General features: G+C 39.2%; 1 protein-coding gene and 1 long non-coding RNA gene across 2 annotated transcripts in view; one reads left to right on the top strand and one right to left on the bottom strand.

Annotated features, from left to right (window-relative positions):
* Positions 1–4,597: 4,597 nt before the first annotated feature.
* Positions 4,598–18,273, bottom strand: part of LOC103134826 (protein disulfide-isomerase A5-like) — an 18,837-nt gene continuing 5,161 nt past the window's right edge. Inside the window, exons 4-6 of the mRNA XM_007547280.2 lie at positions 14,038–14,108; positions 6,372–6,506; positions 4,598–5,419 (exon numbers count right to left, since the gene is read on the bottom strand). Of these exons, the coding sequence (XP_007547342.1) occupies positions 5,339–5,419; positions 6,372–6,506; positions 14,038–14,108 (287 nt within the window). The 3' untranslated portion in view covers positions 4,598–5,338. The remainder of the gene's footprint in view (positions 5,420–6,371; positions 6,507–14,037; positions 14,109–18,273) is intronic.
* The window catches only part of LOC107835720 (uncharacterized), a 24,131-nt gene continuing 17,675 nt past the window's right edge, over positions 11,818–18,273 (top strand). The window contains exon 1 of the long non-coding RNA XR_001661531.1: positions 11,818–11,829. This is a non-coding gene — a long non-coding RNA (uncharacterized LOC107835720). The remainder of the gene's footprint in view (positions 11,830–18,273) is intronic.

Genomic DNA, 18,273 nt, shown 5'->3' with positions numbered 1-18,273 from the left:
TTTTTAAAATGCGTTAAATAATATAATGATGAATTTTAAGTAGCTCAAATTCGTTAATTTGTTTTCAATATAAAAATGGAAGAGGGGAATTTAAACCTTCAGTTTAAGCAACAACTTCCATTTGAGAGACGAATCCTGCATACCTGAGCTGGAAAGCCTTAAATATGTTATTTGGGAGAAATCCACATTAAAGCAGGCAGCTATAGGAACCTAGAAAACTGAACTTTGTAACTCTTAAGAGGGAATCCTCATAACTATCTTTTAACAGCATAAAGTCAAATAGAGGGAAAAACTGAGACAGTAATATTTAAGCAATTTAAGAAAGCTGTGAATCGGTACATGGAACCAGTTTTAGGTAAAAACATATATTTTTATCAGTGACCAGACAGGACGGCGTTGACAGCAACAGCATAAAATGATGCCTTGAAGGAATTTAGAATATTTAGAATTAAGGAAAGGTATAAAAATCTGTTTAAATTGAAACTATTTTCTAAGGCATGCTGTGGCTGTGTGAATTTTCTGTCTTTGCAAATGAGGAAAATATGCTGTATTTAGAAATGTTTTTAGCCTTTTGGAAATCTCAGAATGTAAATACTGTTAGGAATACACACAGTGACTATAATGGAGTAATGCAAGACGTACTAAAAGCATTAATTAGCTTCATAATATAAAGCTCTAAAGATCAACGCTAAGAATTTTTTTTCATTTAAAATCAGAAACAACCATTTTATAGCAACAATTTTTAATATTGAGTTTCCTTTAGCTGTAAGCCATGACCGTCAAAAATAAGAGACGAGCTTTAAGAATTATTCTGTGCAAAATGAGTTTCACTTTCCGATTTGAATTGCTGAAATGAATTAAATTCTCAATGATATTCCAATTGATAATTGGATAATTACAAATGGATATCCTTATACCTTTAATATAAAGACAGTCTATTCTAAAGCCTTTTAGAGTTACAATGCTTCTCCAAGTATCTGGTTTCATCACTAAACACCAGCAGAAAGCATGATTTTCAGCCTTTCTGATGTGGTGGCACTTTTTTTTTAGGTTATGGCTGTAATATATAAAAAAATGAATAATAAATAGTATTTATCTATTGCTTGCCAAGTTTTAGTGCTCCACTCAGAACTAAAATAGGCCATTCACTGGCATCAGCATTTTCTTCAATTTGCATCAGTTTCTCTTCAAACGTAAAACTAAAAAAAAGAGAGAGAGAGGGAGAGAGAGAGAGAGAGAGAAAAAAAAGTCACAAAGGAAATGAAAACAGCAGCACAGAAATTGTTAGTGGCCTCGTCCTTCACGCATACCTCCTCTGCAATCTCCCCAGAGCACAACAATGTGTCAGCCTGAAGGGAAATGCTCCACAACCCTCCCGTAGGCTAAGTGTGTGTGTTTGTGTGTGAGAGCCAGAGAGACGGAGGGGAAGTGGATGATGGATGTGTGCTGCAGCTGACAGGTTGATGAATATCCACAGGGTTCAGTGTTTTAATGCAGAAAGTGGCAGGTGTGAGGAAGACGGCGTCATTTGCACTGACACAGTGTAAACAAACAAACAAATATACATATATATATATATATATATGCATGCACAATCAAGTAATTCAGATGCATAAATGCAAATTTTCAATTAGATGTGATCATAGCTTAAGGAATTCTTTACATCTACCATATGTGGTGACACTTTATTTGACGGGGTGTGCATAAGAGACTTCACTGCCATGAAGATGAAGGAATCTTCGACATTTATGACTGTCATGAAGTGTCATTTGGCAAGTAATGACACTTTTAATGTAAAGTTGACAATTTTAATTGACTTTCAATGCAAATTTGAATGCATCTTTGCATTAAAAGTGTCATTATTTACAGAATAATGCAAATGCATTATTTAATGTAGCTGTGTATTTGTCAAAAACCAAAGAAATTAAATTAAAAGATCATAATTTGATTTCCTTGTTTACAAAATGCATTCAAACTATGAACTCCCACCATTTCACTTTCATTCTATAAACCGACACCATCTGCTCTGATGAGATTTTTTTGGGGGGCCTAATTATCAGATACATCAGCAACACGAATGTGGAGATTTTCCATCTGGTCGATTTGCTTCAATTTTTAAAGATTCTAAGGATAAAAAAGAAGAAAAGGAAAATAAAAGCAAGGACAAACCTGCATCAACCAGGACGGTCCACTAGCTCAGCAACCCAACAAGGTTATTCTGACAGTCCGGCTCCACTTTGTTATTTTTCCTGCTGCAATAAACGTCAATACCAAATTCACAAGCAATTACTTCAACATTCGTCAAATTATTTTAAATAAAACGTCAATACCAAATTCACAAGTAATTACTTCAACATTTAGAAAAGAAAAAAAAAAAAAAAACTAAAAATGCCAACATCAAGGAAATGATTTACAAAAAAAAGAACCATTTATTTCATAGAAACATCAAACAAAATGTTGGAAATGTTTGGCTTTATTTTACTTTCTTACTGCAAGGGTCAAAACTGTACATATGGCTGGGCACAGAGGAAAAACAAACCAAACCAAAAAATCAACAAAAGGCAACGATGACTTCTTGGCATAAATTGTGAAAAATACCCACAGAACATGAATACCTTTGGGAAGAAACCTCTCGATTATTCAACAAACGTACACACCATCAGTGGGGCGGCTGCTGAACATCAACTGGTGGAAAGATGAATGAAAGGCAGTTGCTGCTTAATGAGATGAGGACGCCACCTTAATTACAGAGGCACGTCCTCTTCCACCCCACTGCATGAAACACTCATGGACGATCACGCAGACAATGAAATTACAACTGGGTATAAAACCATGTTTGGTTCCAGGCAGAACATTTCAGCCATTTCCACTGGAACAAGTTATTCAAAAATATTGTTTTTTGTTGTTGTTGGTTTTTTTTTACAATAAAGGGTTCAGCAACCTCTACTAACAACACGCCTCAATCGATTTACGAAGGGGGGAAAAAGAGAGGGGAAAACAAATGAAACGTGTGTTTTTGAGATACAAATGTAAACAATATTTAGTACGGTGGCCTAAGGGCTCAGAATGATTCAGCTGGAAAGAAGCAAATTCGTTCCCTTTTTAACTGCTACGCTATCCCTGAGAACCGTGTTTGTATCGACGGAAAAGGTTTCGATTAATAAACACAAACGGAGCAACAGACAGGAGTTCGAATGTTAGGAAACAAACAAAATTTAAAAAACGAATGATTTTGGGAGTAAAAAGGTGTTAATGATGAATCAAATTTGATGCAGCGGGATGAGCGTCTGGATGTGTTCAAGACGAGGACAGGCGGACGTGGACTGGAACGAACGCAGCGGCGACGTTTCAAAGAGTCAGTGCAAGCAGCAGCGTGGACACACGCAGCAGGCTGCAGACCCACGGAGCTGGCTGCTCAAGTAGGAGGTCCGAAGGGATCCAGCTCTGCATTTCGATCCACTTCAAGGTAAGATCTAAATAGAATCACTGCCTACGATACATCGCCTTGCAAAAAGTATTTTGTTTCTTTTCCACATTTACTCGTGCTACAGCCACAAACGTAAAAACTACTCATTTGATTTTATGCAGCAGACTAACAATTGAGAAGTGTAGCAAAAGTGATACGCGGTTTTGGTTTTGAAATAACACCTGGAAGACTTGGTGTGCGTGTATAATCTGATAATATGATGCCCCTAAATAAAAACCGGTGCGACCCGATTGCCTCTAAAAGTCACACCTGACACGCTGGCGGAAGCTGTGTCCTTTTCAGAAGCAGAGGTGGCGCCCACGGTGAAACACGGCGGCGGCAGCATCATGCTGTGGGGATAAGCTTATTCTAAAGGGACAGGAAAGCTGGTCAGACTGGGGCAGATGTTCACCTTCTAGCAAGAATAGTTAGCATATTTGTTTCTTACAATGGCTCAGTCAAAGTCCAGAGCTAAATCCAACTGAAAAGCTGTGGTAAAACTTATTGCTGTTCACACATACATCCAGTCTGACTGAGCCAGAGTTACTTTGCCAAAAAAAAAAGAGTAAAGAATTCAATCTCAGATTTGTATTTTTTTTAAATTTTGAAAACCATGCATCATTTTCCTTCCACTTCACAACTTATTACTTTTTGTTGGTCCATCATACAAAAAAATAATAATAAAATGCCCAAGAAAGTGTGTTGAATGTTGATGTGACGTTCAAAGGGAGGGAGTACTTCTGTAAAGGAACGTCAGAAAAAGGTAACTTTCATAATTAAACCCAAAAACCTTTGGTAGCTTCTATGCTAATGTAAAGGAGCCCTCCACCTTGTTAGCATATTCATGAAACCTCGTTATGAGCGAGCAGTAAACCGAAAAGCCAGAGAGAAAATATCAGCACAGCTGTGAGTGATAAACAGATGATTATGTTACTCGGACTGGTTCAAGTTGCAGTCGCACCAGGCCTCCGACTCTCTTCCACTCATCTTCGTCGTTTTGCGGTTTCAGATAATTCACATTCTTCAATTTTTAAAAGGCCACCATTTTGGAGACGGAGACAGAACCTTGACTCTTCATTCCCCATGTTGCCTAGTTTGGATCATTACTGATTGTACAGCTAAAAACTTTTCTTTTTTTTTTACAACAAACCTTAGAAAAACTATGATTTGGATCTCAGCTACCTTACATGCCTCTCTATTGGTCCTTGCTAAAGGCCTGGGAAAATGTCAACCTGATGACGCCACCAACCTGAACCGGATTTAGGCAGGAATGGAAAACTAAATGGAAACACGTGACTTATTTATTCTAAATGATCTTAAAAACAAGAAAGACAGAAAAGAGAGAAATTGACGCACTAAATAACGTGAAAAAAAAGAAAAAAAATCAGCATGGATCATCTGTGAAGACGGTGCCAGGTTGAAAAGAATCAGATGAAAGCCTCTTGCGGAGCGACGGAGGATGCATCGTCCACGTTGAACTCCACCACAGTCAGATCGCACAGACTCCCACGGGCAGAAGCAGGGCTCACTTTTGCATAGATAGGGTGTAGCTTTTAACATGTTCAAGTCACAGTGATTGGGCAAAAAAAAAGAGAGAGAAAAAAAAGAACAAAACAAAAACAAACAGAAAAAAAATCACTTTTTTTTCTTTTATATCTATTTTGTGCCCATCAAAATATCCATAAGAAAGAAGTCTCAAGTGGTTGGTCAGTACTCTGTTGGTATCATTACAAATGAGATCACCATGATATAAAAAAATAGCCTTTCGCTGAGGTCATTGAGTCTCCCACTTCAGTGCCGAAAGGGCCCTTGCCAAACTCAAGGGTCACAGTGCATTGCCCTCCCCGCCCCCGCGCGGTCCCCCGCTCCCCCTCAGAGCTCCTCCTTCCTCTTGACCACCTTCTCCTGGTCGCGGCCTCTGAGGTTGCGCATGAATCCTATGAAGCCTGCTTCCTGCAAAGTGAAAGAATGATTAGAAAAGTTCAGTTTGGGTTAAGACTTCCCAGAGTTCAGTGCATTAATGAGTCTTTGTAACTTTGTAATTCAATCTTGTGTCATTATGCTTTACTTCAAGCTGGCCTGCCCGCACGATGAGAAAGTACCCAGCCGTGCCAGGTTACAGCTTCCTCTGCTTTGCCAAATCAGAAATATCGAGATCCACCTGCCATTGTTTCAGCTGCCCTTTATTTAATGGTCCGCTTGAAGTTCGACTGCAGCTCTGCATATGGCCAAGGCAATCCGCTGTAACAGCTTTTGCCATAAATAATTCATCTAAGCTGATATTTTTACATTAATTAAATGAGATTCGGGAGTTTAGCTTTGCAGCTAATACCACATTTCTCTCAATGAATTATGCTATTATACATATAAGCACAAGGTTTCCAACAGAAAACTTGCTAAGCCTGGTGGCTGTGTGCCAGGCCAGTCATTCGTCCAGCGGCCCGTCGTATTTTTGAGTAAAAAAATTATTTTTAGTTGACAGGAAATTTGAAAATATCATTTGGTAGTCATGTGATATTAAAAGGTTGGAATATTAATACCTGAACACCAACTACAAAGGCTTAGCCTGGTGGGGGGGGGACAAGTAAAGCCTGGTGGCCCGCCAGGCTTATTTACACTCAGGGAAACCCTGGAGCATCATCCAAAAACAGACACAGGAGTTCTGTTTTAAAAGCATGTAGATCGTTAAAATTGTAGGGTGATGAAACTAAAGTGGAACCGTTTGAGCTTCATGGCCACGGTTACATTTAGGGGGAAGTACAGGCGTGGCAGCGTCCTGTTGTGGGTCTGCTTTGCCGCAGGAGGAACTGGTGGAGTAGTTCTAATTGTGACATCCGTCCAGTAAAGTCTGCTGTGATTCAGACAAGTGTGTTAAAACACTGGTGAGACCAAAGATGGAGCTTACCCCGCGATCTCCGTTGTACTTTTCCACAAACTTGCCGTAGTTGTAGTGGTTGAACGTTGGGTAGCCCTCCACCCCCTCCTGCTTGCAGAGGTCATGGTTCAGTCCTTTTGTGCAGTCCACAGCAGCATAAACAATCTAAGCGAAAGCAACGCCAACGGTCAGAAAACTCAGATCACACAACTATGTTTTAATATTTCAATAGCATACATGTTAGCGTGTGGTCTGGAATAACTTAAGAGACCACTTAAAATCACCAGTTTCTCTGATTTTCCTTTTTATAGGCATATGCTTGAGTAAAATGAACTTTGTTCTTTTATTCTATGAACTACTGACACCATGTATCTGAAATTACAAGCGGAAATTTTGTATATATTTGCAGAAAATGAGACATTGGCAAAATAACAAAAAGGACGCAGTCCTCTCAGACCTCAAATGATGCAAAGAAAACGAGTTCATATTCATTTAGAAACAACAAAACTAATGTTTGAACTCATAAATCAGTATTTGGTGGAATAACCAGGAGGTTTTCAGTGGGGTTCAGTGCAGTGGGATCTTAATTTTTCCAGAGCTGTATATATAATGGAAGAAAGTACAATTTATAGTTGAAAATAGTTGAGTCAACCATCTTAGTCAACATTCTGTCAATGTAAAGTGGTACAAAAAGGTTTCATTTAGCAAGCAACTATGTTTTACTTTTTGACAATGACTTGTGCATGTTTCATTTCGGTGCTGATTTAAAGTTTGTTTTTATGAAGAAGAAACACAATTTTCATATTAATACTTTAAGTGTGTGTGTGTGTGTGTGTATACTTGTATGTAATCTATAGAGGTCCATTATAACCATTTTCATCAACAAGTGGAGGTCTTTTGTGGAACGTGATGACATTTTCCTGATCTTCACGTTTTTCCAAGTAGAATGTAATCAAATAAGAAGGATTATTTGTTTATTAACACTGTGGCATGCCTTTAACTTGTCTCCAGTTGCCGTGGTTACGTACTGTTATCTTGCTGTCTTATTACTAGTTAGTATTCTGATAGCAACCAGTAATTCAAGAACAACCAGTACTGATTGTAATTCAAGGGTTCGGGGTAAAGTTTAGTTCCAAGGTGTGAATTGAGGTTTGGTTGGGGTTTGGCTGTAGAAATGAATGGAAGTCAATGGAAAGTCTCCTCAAAGACAGCGAGACAAACGTGTGTGTCTGTGTGTGCGTGTGTGTGTAATACAATGTGGAAACCATTTTCCTGACACATACTACATTGTGGGGACCCACTGCTCCTTGTGGTCCCCACAAGGGGAAACACTGTTTTTGGGTCAGGGGTCAGATTTTAGGACTAAGGTGTGAATTGAGTTTTGGTTAGGATTAGGATTAAGGTAAGGATAAGGTTTAGGCTGTAGAAATTAATGGAATTCAATGGAAAGTCCCCCCAAAGATAACCATGCAAACGTGTGTGTGCGCGTGTGTGTGTAAAAAGAGAAATCAATTCTATTCAGCAGCTCTGACAGAGGTGGTAAGGTAACCTTATTAAATATATAGACTCCCTGTTCCTTTTATTTGTTTGTAAAGTCGCCTGGTGCTCCATTTACTGAACGTGCAAGATAAAAACCTGATAACAATCCATCTGAGACAACAAAAAACCCCCAACAACAACAAGGGAGACTTATGTTGCATGGTTGTTGAATCGATTAGCAACAAGCCATCCCAATGAGGCATAAATGCCTCTCACTGATGCATAGCTCACTCAGGAAGTCCTTTTGGACAGCCCAAATGTCACCCCTCTTTCAGGATGCCGAGGGCTACACATTGAACTCGTCACTGTGAAATTATCGCTTCACGTCTGTCCGCTCGCGCATAACAACAAAATGCTGCAGAAGGAACGATACATTTGATTTTTATTTTGCACACCTTCTGTAATGTGACAAATGCTTTGTTTGGGCATTGCAAGATATATGCAAGTTGCTTCTTTATGCAAATACAACGACTGGTTGAGAGATGCTCAAGTGGAAATATGTTTATTAGAAAAGCTGCTAGGTGTCGGGTAAGTTTGTTGGGCGGCGCAACAAAAGAAGGATTTCACAGTCGTGCAATCAGCCTGACTGCTTTCTCATCGTGACGTCCTCTGCGTCTCCGAACACCTCTGAGTCGGGACAGATTGAGACCCACAAGAAAAGAACAGCGGGCGGCGGCAGAGATAACAAACGCTCGTAGCGTAACTACAGGCTCCATCCTGCTGCTCTGACCCTGCGCAATCAATCAGAGTTGTGGCGAATTGACAGGAGAAAATGAAGTTGTAGAGCTGTTGTTCTTCAAAGGGCTCCAGCTAATTTCGTTATTGATCCATCTCCAAGTGACAGAGGACTCCCACATCAAGCAATTTCACTGCATTGCTAAATTACCAGTTGGCCTGGTTTCAATCCACCCGGCGTTACACCGGGGCACAGGCCGATACACGCAGAGATAAGAGTCTGAACAAAGCTAAACGCGCGTGCTGAGCAGGTATGGATGTGCACCAGGTATCTGATAAGAAAGAGAACATAACATAGATAAAGGAGGTGCTGTAACACATACTCCCTTTGACTCATTTAAACTGGATTCAGAATAGTGATTTCACGGGAAGACGATGCATCTCCCCTGTCCTGGGTTTATAGTACGTCTTGGCAAATACACTGTTGGAAAGTGTGTGTGTGTGTGTGTCTGCATTCACAGGAACAACTCTTCTTAGATCGGACCAGTGTTTAAAAGAAACAGAAGGAATCTTGAATCTTAGTGCGTCATGATTCTCTTCCAAATCAGTAAAACTGTTAGCGCTTTACTAAGGTCTTCATACAGTGGGAACTTTCACACATTTTGTCACACTTGCAGCAGCCATTTTTGTTGTGTATTTTATTGGGATTGCATGCCGTTGTGAGTAGGCGTTTCCTAAACGACGACTAGGAAGCAGGTAAGAGACGATGGGAAAATAAAAGGAGCTGAAAACAAGACAATCCCAGGAGAAAACATGCTAGAAAATTCAGATGACTGGGAGCAGAGGTTCACTTTTCAGCGGGACAACTTTAAACATACGGCTAGAGATGATGTTTAAACCAAAGCATAGCCATGTTCAGCCAAAGCGCTAATAGCATAGCTAATTTGCTAACTTTTGCTAACTTTCAGTTGAATAAAGTTCGGCATCTGTGCTGAATTACCAGTAATAATCACCATATTTAGATCATTGACCAGGCACATCTCTGTTCAATAAATTACTTACAAAGCTGCACGGTCAGCAACAGGGTTAGATGCTGTTTGACAAACAGTTTTTTTAGATTACGCGGTTTTTGTCTCGCGGCTAAAGCAGAGAGATTTTTATTTTGTATTAAAACACAAGCTGTTTGAACCAGTGTGAATCTTTAATTTAGTCATTGTTTGGAATTGAGAAAAAAGACAACTCATTACAACTCCTGCACGCAGCTCCAGCCCTGCAGCATCGCAGCACAACGTGATCGTTCTAATTGTTTGAGTCTTCAAAGCGGCAGCTAAGCCCGTGTTTGTCTTTGGTGAATCAGGCAAGGGCAACTAATAGACTGTGATCAACACCAGCTTGGTGTGATGCACTGGGGTTTGGCTTGATTAATAATGGAGAGTGCCAAGTAAACACAGGCTCACTTTGCAGATTTTTACCAAGACTTCAAACATCCTCTGGCAACTGGGTGAGGGGCGGGGAGTTGACGAGCAGAAAGCAAAACTTATAGTTTTGTGTCCAAACAACAGAGATTAGATTCCTCTAGTTGGTACGTTTCACCGTGGGACTCGGATCAAGAAGCCGATCCAAACCCCACAGCTGAACAGCGAAGCGACGCCAAACCGTTTGAAGTAGCTTTGGTGCCTAGTGAAAAAAACAAAACATTCGCGTCGAAAGAGGAAAAAAAGAAGATTGGATTCTCGGTTTGTGCTTCCTTGGTACACTTATTTTTCTGTTCAGCTTTTTTTTTGTTTGTTTCTGTAATATCTGTATATGTTGCTGGTCATTATTTCTTCAACCAATTTCTTTCATTCAAATGTTGGAGCAAATGGAGAGGAATCCTTGGTGATTCCTCTATTAAGATAATCCAGACTACAGGTCTTGGCTTGTATTGGCCATGGAAGACGGATAACTTTGTGTTTCGTGTTAATTTTGGAGAACATACCAATTAGAAAGAGTTAGGGTTATTTAGCTTTCAGGTGAATCGTGTCCCTGCATGATCAACACAGGCCTAATTTCGTCTTCATGGTCTACAGCGCTCCATCTCATTGAGGTCACGTCACGAGGGAACATCTGCTGGAGCCTGGAGAACCTCCGGTGGAGTGGCCCGCACCTTCTCCAGGCCCGAGAACCTCTGGGCTCAGCCGAGTTGGTGTGAAGAGGTCTGTGACTCTGCACCTCAGAACCTCAACGACCCTGGGGGTTGCTCAAGTCGTTGAGAAAGCGGGATGGCATGCCTCAGCAGACAGCAAGCTGACTTGTGAACAGCATGAAAGGCCGTTACCAAAATGTAATTAATGCTCAAAACTGACATTTTTTGTTGTGGAGTACCCACCACTGGTGTTGGTTGGCTTTTGTTTCAATACATTGTTGGACAAGGAAACCACCACTGCAGGCTTCTCCCTCCTTCCATGAAAGGATCTCATTGTAGCCTAAACTTTTTACATTTTCCATAGATTTTATCCCAAAAGCCAAATATTCCTAACTTTTCTGATTAGTATGCAAAAATTCATTTGTTGACTTCTTCACACATTTTTGTAAAATGTGTTAAAATTACGTAGATATACATTTGTAGCTAATTTTCTTTATAATTTTTAGTAGTGGTACAGTGTGTGTTGCAGCGTTCACCGTCTTGCTGAAGGACCACGTGATGACTAATTTTCAGTTTCCTGGAAGTCCAGGAAACTGAGCTTCCAGTTAGAGTCCCAGTAGAGTTAATCAAAGCCCATATGTTTATAAAGCTAAGGCTAAAAAAATGTGTCTTTTTCAGGCGTCACTTTTTGAACAACTGGCTCGCTTAGCAGTCATTGTCTAATGGTTGTTAGAGTTCTGTAACAATAAGAGTTGAACATTTCTTTTCCATCCCGCTCACTTTCCAAGGTAAAAAAAACTTCTTTGTTTCCACAAATCTGAAGACTGTTTAAGAGAAACAAGCCCTGCGTCAAAACATAAACCTAACCCAGCTAAACAGAAAATCTGGGATTAATAATTAGATGTTTTGAGAAACAACTTAAAAAGTAAAGCATATGTTAAAAAAAAGGCTTACTTTTAGAGTAGTTACAGGGCCAAAAGTTGTTTTTGTTCTCCGCTGAATAAATAAAGTTAATCACAGGTTGGATTCTCTGAGGGTTTTTGCACGTCTTTACCAAAGGTGCCGACAGGAGTGGAGAGCTCGTCAGGGTTAAACTCAGCATCTAGAGGCCGACAAACAACAGTAAGCGCTTTGGACAAAAACATTTCAGTTTCATCTGTTTATTGTTAATGTCTCAGTTATACGTTACAACGGATTGCCTCAGAAAAATCCATGAGTAAGTTGCCGAGGATATGTCACCATTTCACGCCATCTGCCAACGATTTTGAAAAATTCCAACAAATGAGATCATAACATCGCCTGAGCTCACCGAGCAATTAATGTCAAACCTCTTCACGCAGCTTTACAACCAAAATACATTCGATTCTTTTCTTTTTTATTCGCCCCCCCACTCTCAGTTTCAGATGATAGATTGTTGCGATGAGAATTGTGAGATACGACCCTTTTGTCTTCTCAGTGTGTGTGAGAGAGTGAGAGAGAGAGAGAAAGAGAGAGAGAGAGAGTGGGTGAGTCACAGAGTTGGGAAGGTTTGGAAATAAACCCAGGCAGTCTGAGCTTATTAACAGCGACGAGAAGAAGTGGGTGGGTTGGGGGCAGGGGGGGGGCGTAAGGACACAAGGCCCAGAACGAACGGTAATGAGACGGAATGGAGATGATGAAAGATGAGCATATCCTGTTGCGACTGCATGAACCTCCAATAACCTTCAAACCCCCAAACGGGCAAAACATCTTATGAAACGGCCTGGGGTGGAACAAAGTGATCATTCTCCTGACTGCCATGTAGAGAGAAATATTAGGAACGGACGATGTTGCGCCCTAGAACAATTTAAAAACAAAAAAAAGAAAATCGTTTACGTTCGAGTGGAACTCGAGCGATTTTTGTGTAATAATGAAAAACCTGCAATTACGTAACATGGCTACTGGAAAGTTGCCAATGTACGGGTACAGAAAAGCCAGTTGTTTGGAATAAATGTAAGCTGTGGGAACAGCTTCTATTCTTCCCTGTCTCCGAGGTTTTCAATGTAAACTAGGAACTAAAAGGTTTGACCTCAACTTGTTATATTAAAACTTCTAAACTGAACTCAGTGATGATTTGCAGGTCAAAATTAGATTTTTCTCACGTATGGTGCGTTCACACCAAACGCGTTTTGAGCGTCAGGCCCATCTACGTGGAGGCACGTCGAGGGCCGTAAAGGCGCGATTCGAACCTTTTGACGCGTCAAGAGCGTCCAACGGAAAGCTCCGGCTGGAGCCGACGCGTCTGACGCGTCTCCCTACAGTCCTTGATCGCAAGCCAGACGCGCGAAACGCGAGGTGGAGAGCAAAATGTCGAGCGTCTGCATTCAAAGAAGGGTAACGAGTGGAACTTGAAGCGTAGGATGTGTTTTTGACGTGCATAGCGCGTTTGGTGTGAACGCGCCATAAAACCATTTCGGAAGCTAAAAGTGTTCAGAGTGCTGACCAGGCAAATGTGAATTCCTGCATTCCCAGAAAGCAGCATACACCACATAAAAGCACCAAACAGGCTTAGAACTGAGTAGTTCAGTTCTGTAATTCCTCATCACGGGTGATGTAATATTGGACTTCAGAACTGCTTTGTATCATACTCACATTTAAAACCATCAGTCATTTTAAAGATAAGCTGAAAACATACAAAAAGCTGGGTTTTTTTTGTTTTTTTTAAAATAATTTCATTTATTAAGGAAAACAAGAAATTAAACTCAACTCTGATCTATATGGAGAAAAATACTCTGCCAATTGAGAAAATAACCAATTTTGTCACCGAGGGCAACAGGTCAGATGATTATGGTTGAATATTCTCCTTCAGGACTTTCTGGTAGAAGCGCATAACCCTTGGTTTTACTAACTAGGTGAGTCACCCAGTTCCTGTGCCAACAAAGCAGCTCCAGATTCATTACCAGCTTCGCGTTAGCGTGGTGTTCTTTCTCTCAAATGCTTTTGTTTTAGTTCACATCAAACGCAGCAAGATGCATTTATCTCATCAGTCCTTATAATATTTTACCAAAAGTCATGGGACTCGTCAAGATGGTTTTTGGAAGAGGTTTTGTCATTGAACTCTCACATTCAATCCCATTTCTGCTCATTGTTGTTGAGTTATGATGACGATTTAACAGTGGAATTATATTTATATTTGCTGAACTCTCTCTGATGTTAAAGTTTGTTTATGATCCAAAAGAAAAAAAGAAACAGAGGAAATTCGCAAGTGGGCGACTCTACTTCCTCCAGTTTAACATTACAAAAAAACATAATTATGCCAGCTTTTTTTTTTTTTTTTTTACAACATAACCGCTCATCACTCAACTATATGGATTTAAAATTGTGAAAAGGAAAACTAACCTTGCGGTCCTCCTTAAAGAGCTCTGCTGCTGTGGTGAAGTGAGGGACGGCGTTTTTACAGTGTGGACACCCTGAAGGGAATGAAACAGGCAGGAGAAAGTTACAGCTCATACCCATAGATTCATAAAATATTGACATGTAGGGGTTAAACGGAAAATCAGTGAGGAAATTATGTTTTCCCATATAAATACATTTGTTGCCATATAGACTCGAGCATTCCTCACTGTTGGCAAACCCCCCCAAACACCAGCTCTCTGTCTACACCCTGCATTCGTTATTCATGCACTAAATCAGCAAACATTTTACAGGAATCTCGCCAACCTCCAAAAAGGTGGAGGAAAATATAATCAGTTGCACATTAAATCACATAAAATATACAATAATCAGGAGGATTTCTTTGGATTCCAGCAACAAAATGCAAACCCGGTGTGTTTCTCTAACAGCCCGTTTGCTAATAACACGTCTTCTGCCTTCAGCTGCGGCTGAAGCTTGGCATTCTGTGGGCACGGCTCGTTTGTTTTGTTCCCTTCTTGTTAATGTCAAGTACGCAGATCTTCTCTTCTGTTCATTATCATCAAACTGTCAGAAATGTTAAGAGGTGAAATAAAAGCGAGGACGCATCTTGAGGAGAGTATTATATATGTCAACAGGCAGTTTGACATAAAAGCTTTTTGCGTGGAGAGGTAGGAGTAAATTACCGATCCAGTCAGCACACGACAGACAGGCGCTTATAATACTTTCACATTAATGGAAATGTACACAGTTTGCCGTTTTAAGTTATAAAAGAGCCAAATATTTCCTTAAAGTCTACTTAGATTATTATTTTTTTTTTAAATATAAATCTGAAGTAATATACCTGTTTACACTGAGTTGTTAAAAGCTTGTAGTCGGTAAACTCATTCAGAGAGGTCAGTAAATGTAGATATAAGGAACATCTGTATATGTAGCGGAGTGCAGCAGAAATTAATAATTTTTGAAAAATATTCTCCATTTCTCTTTAAAAGAGTTTATCACTATTATTTTATTTTTAGGTTTTAAAAAATAAAGAAGATCAAAACTTTTGCAAAAAGCAGATGGATACATTTTCTTCCGTGGGTTGCTATGCTGAGCAGAGTTTTCAAACTGAGAAAAAGAAAACTGGATCTACAAATTTTTTATTTTTAGCCAAAGTTATTTAGAGCCTGTGGACGTTTCTCATCTATGAAATAAAAACGATGGCATTCAAAATACTATACAGAATTTATCCCGCAAATTAATTTGTTCAATCCAAATTTGATTTGGATCAGTGCTGACAGGATTTTTGTTTTTATTACTCATGTTGAGGTTTATTTATTTATTTTTTTCATATGAGGTTATCAGTGGGTCTTTGAATGACTTTTGAAGTTGGTTTTATTCTGAGAATCGTTTTATAATTTTACTTCAACACACAGCACGATGCTTTTTGTCAATAAATGTTGATTCTTTTAAACTAATCCACTTGCAAAATGACCTGTTTTTCTTTTACAAATTCCCAAAACTTATTCTTTACGAGAATCTTTACCTTAATTTACAAATTTTTGGCTTATTTCACAAAACATCTTTTGCTAATTATTTTCAGAATGAAAGCATTTGCAAATAAAGCAAAAACAGATTTCTTTGCAGGAGAATAAGTTTATATTTCAGTCCATGCTTAGATCACACAACAGCTTAAAAAATGCTAATATGTTTGAATGACTGTGTTTGGGTGGTTTTCTCCTTTTACACTCCTCGTTTCGGGCCTCACTTTTTTTTTTTATCCATAATGTCTTGATGAGGCATTGTGGGTAAAAAAAACAACAACACAAAAAGACATACAGTTTGTTCCATCTTAAAGTCTCAGAAAAATCTTAAAGTGCAAGGTTTTATCCAAAATGACTACAATAGAAATAAACTTCCCCTTTAAGCTCCCATGTAAGTAACCATGTAGTGCATTTAAATTTCCCCAACACCAGATCAGCGTCACAGCTCACTAAAACAATATCAAACTTCAGACGTGACATTCACGTTTAATGTCAGCATGGCGATGATGAAACGACGCATCTGTTCTGCGCCGCTTGTGTTATTCTGTTAAGCTGCTGCAATAAATAACGTCTCAACACAACAGGTTCTTTACTGAACTGTAAAAACAACTCAAAGGTCTTCTGTTAGTAGAAGCTCACATTCTAAATGCACTCGTTTACCTGCCTTTTCCATTATCAGAATTAGCCTTTGTTTGTTTGTTTGTTTTTTGTATCATTTCGCGTGAAGACGCTGGCCGCAGAGGCGCATCGAACAGCTTACACGTTTAATGAATCAAACTGTTTTAATTAACTGACCAAGCCGTTACTAAGCCGATGGTCCCTAATGATTATTGGGCAAATAAAAACAAAGCCTTATCTTAATGCATAAGTAGCGTATAGAACAGCTCTTTTATTTTAGTGATGAGTTGCCTGAGGACTAGAGACCCGTTTAATTATTGAGGCAAAAATAAATAAATAAATAAAATAAAATGAAGTGCTCAGTTTTTGGCTGGGAGAAGCAAATTATAGGTACAAGCGTAGCTGCTGCGATGATCTACTGTTTGGGCTTTTTTAAGCTAATTTTTCTCTTTTTTTCTTAACCCACTTAGCGTAGAAGACGATTTACACAGTTTGTTTTTAACAAAAGTAATGTTCGTTTTTATAAATGGCCACTTGTAGTCCAATTAGTCCATATAAGCTGGTTGGATTCGACATTAGAAACTATAAATACACATACATCAGCTCAAGTTTGCTATAGATAAAACCTAAATAAACCAACAAAAAAAGCATCAGTACGTGATTAAAAATCATTTAAAAGAAATAAATGATGCATTATTTTTCCAAAGCCAGCAGCAACGTAACTAACCAGAAGTCAACAGCAAATATCGATGCTGTGCAGTTTACTTTATGACTGCGTCAAAGTAAAAAATAAAACATTACGAAGCACGACAACGAGAAAGACCAGCCTGCTCTACGTTGTTAATATCCTCACGATTGATATTAATGTCAATGTTATCAAGTCATAAAAAATCCTTTTAATAGTCTCTGCTAACCAACGTCGATAAAATATCCGAATTGTAAGGATTCAGCAACCTGCTTTCGAACAAGCAGCAGACTAAACTCTTTGATTCTCATTTAGGAAATATCTTAGAGCAGACAAAAACTGAGACACTACATTTAGTTTTTCAAGAAAAATTATTAAACAAGAGCACTTGAGGTTTATTTAGTCTTCAGTAGATTTTACAAACTACCCTCGAGTTAAAAAAATGACCCCTTTCAGTGAAAGCGATCATCATTTTTACTCTTCTGTAACTTTTTCGCCTTGCGAAAGCATTCATACGCCTTGAACTTTCACATTTTGTCCCATAAAGATCGAAAGTTTTAATAAGTTTCTTATTGGGATTTTATGTGATATACCATTATAAAGTGGAGCATAATTATAAATTGTAAGAAAAAAAAATATATACGAAAAATCTAAAAAGTATGCATCAAGCCTCCATGACAAAACATTTTATGTTATTTGTACACCATGCTGCTGCTGCCGCCACTGTGCATCACCGTTTTGCACAGGGTTATAAAACTAACCATTTTCATGTTGGCCAAAAAGTTAAAGCTGCAGCATTTAGCTTTTATAAGAAATGTTTATTGTTGTTTTTTTTACATATTTGCTAAAACTGTCTCATACTTTTCTGTCATAATCTGTGAAAAGCTCCAAAAACTGCCTCAGAAACGCATTCAGTAAGAACAAAACAGCAAATTTAACCGTTGCTTCTCCGGATGTCGCAACCGCAGACAGCTAGGTGATCACATGCACCAGTAAAACATAGAAGATTTCTGCTCTGCTTTTCACTAACTTTGATTTATTAGCTAGCGTCTGCTGCGTTTCATCTGAACCTTAATCAAGAGAAGCCTGTGAACCGATCAGAACCCGGCGAGCGGGATGCAGGTGGCGTGGGCGGGCAGGCGTGACAGCGCGCCGATGCTGCTTGATGTGCATCTGGACCCTTCCTTTGTAGAAGCTAACACCAAAGAACCGGCAGAGGAAGCAGCCCGGCCGGCCCGCCGCCTCCGACTTTGAAGTCCGAAAATCAGAAACAAAGTGCAAACAAATGCATAGAAGCGCAGGAGCATCATGCGTCTGTGAGAGGATTTTATGAATGGTTATTTTCTTTTTCTATTGTTTAAAAATGCTGTCCTTTCTTAACCTGCTGATTTTTTC

Source organism: Poecilia formosa, unplaced genomic scaffold (assembly GCF_000485575.1).
Source record: "Poecilia formosa unplaced genomic scaffold, Poecilia_formosa-5.1.2 Scaffold19, whole genome shotgun sequence".
Classification (NCBI taxonomy): Eukaryota; Metazoa; Chordata; class Actinopteri; order Cyprinodontiformes; family Poeciliidae; genus Poecilia; species Poecilia formosa.
This window is presented reverse-complemented; position numbering and strand designations above follow the sequence as displayed.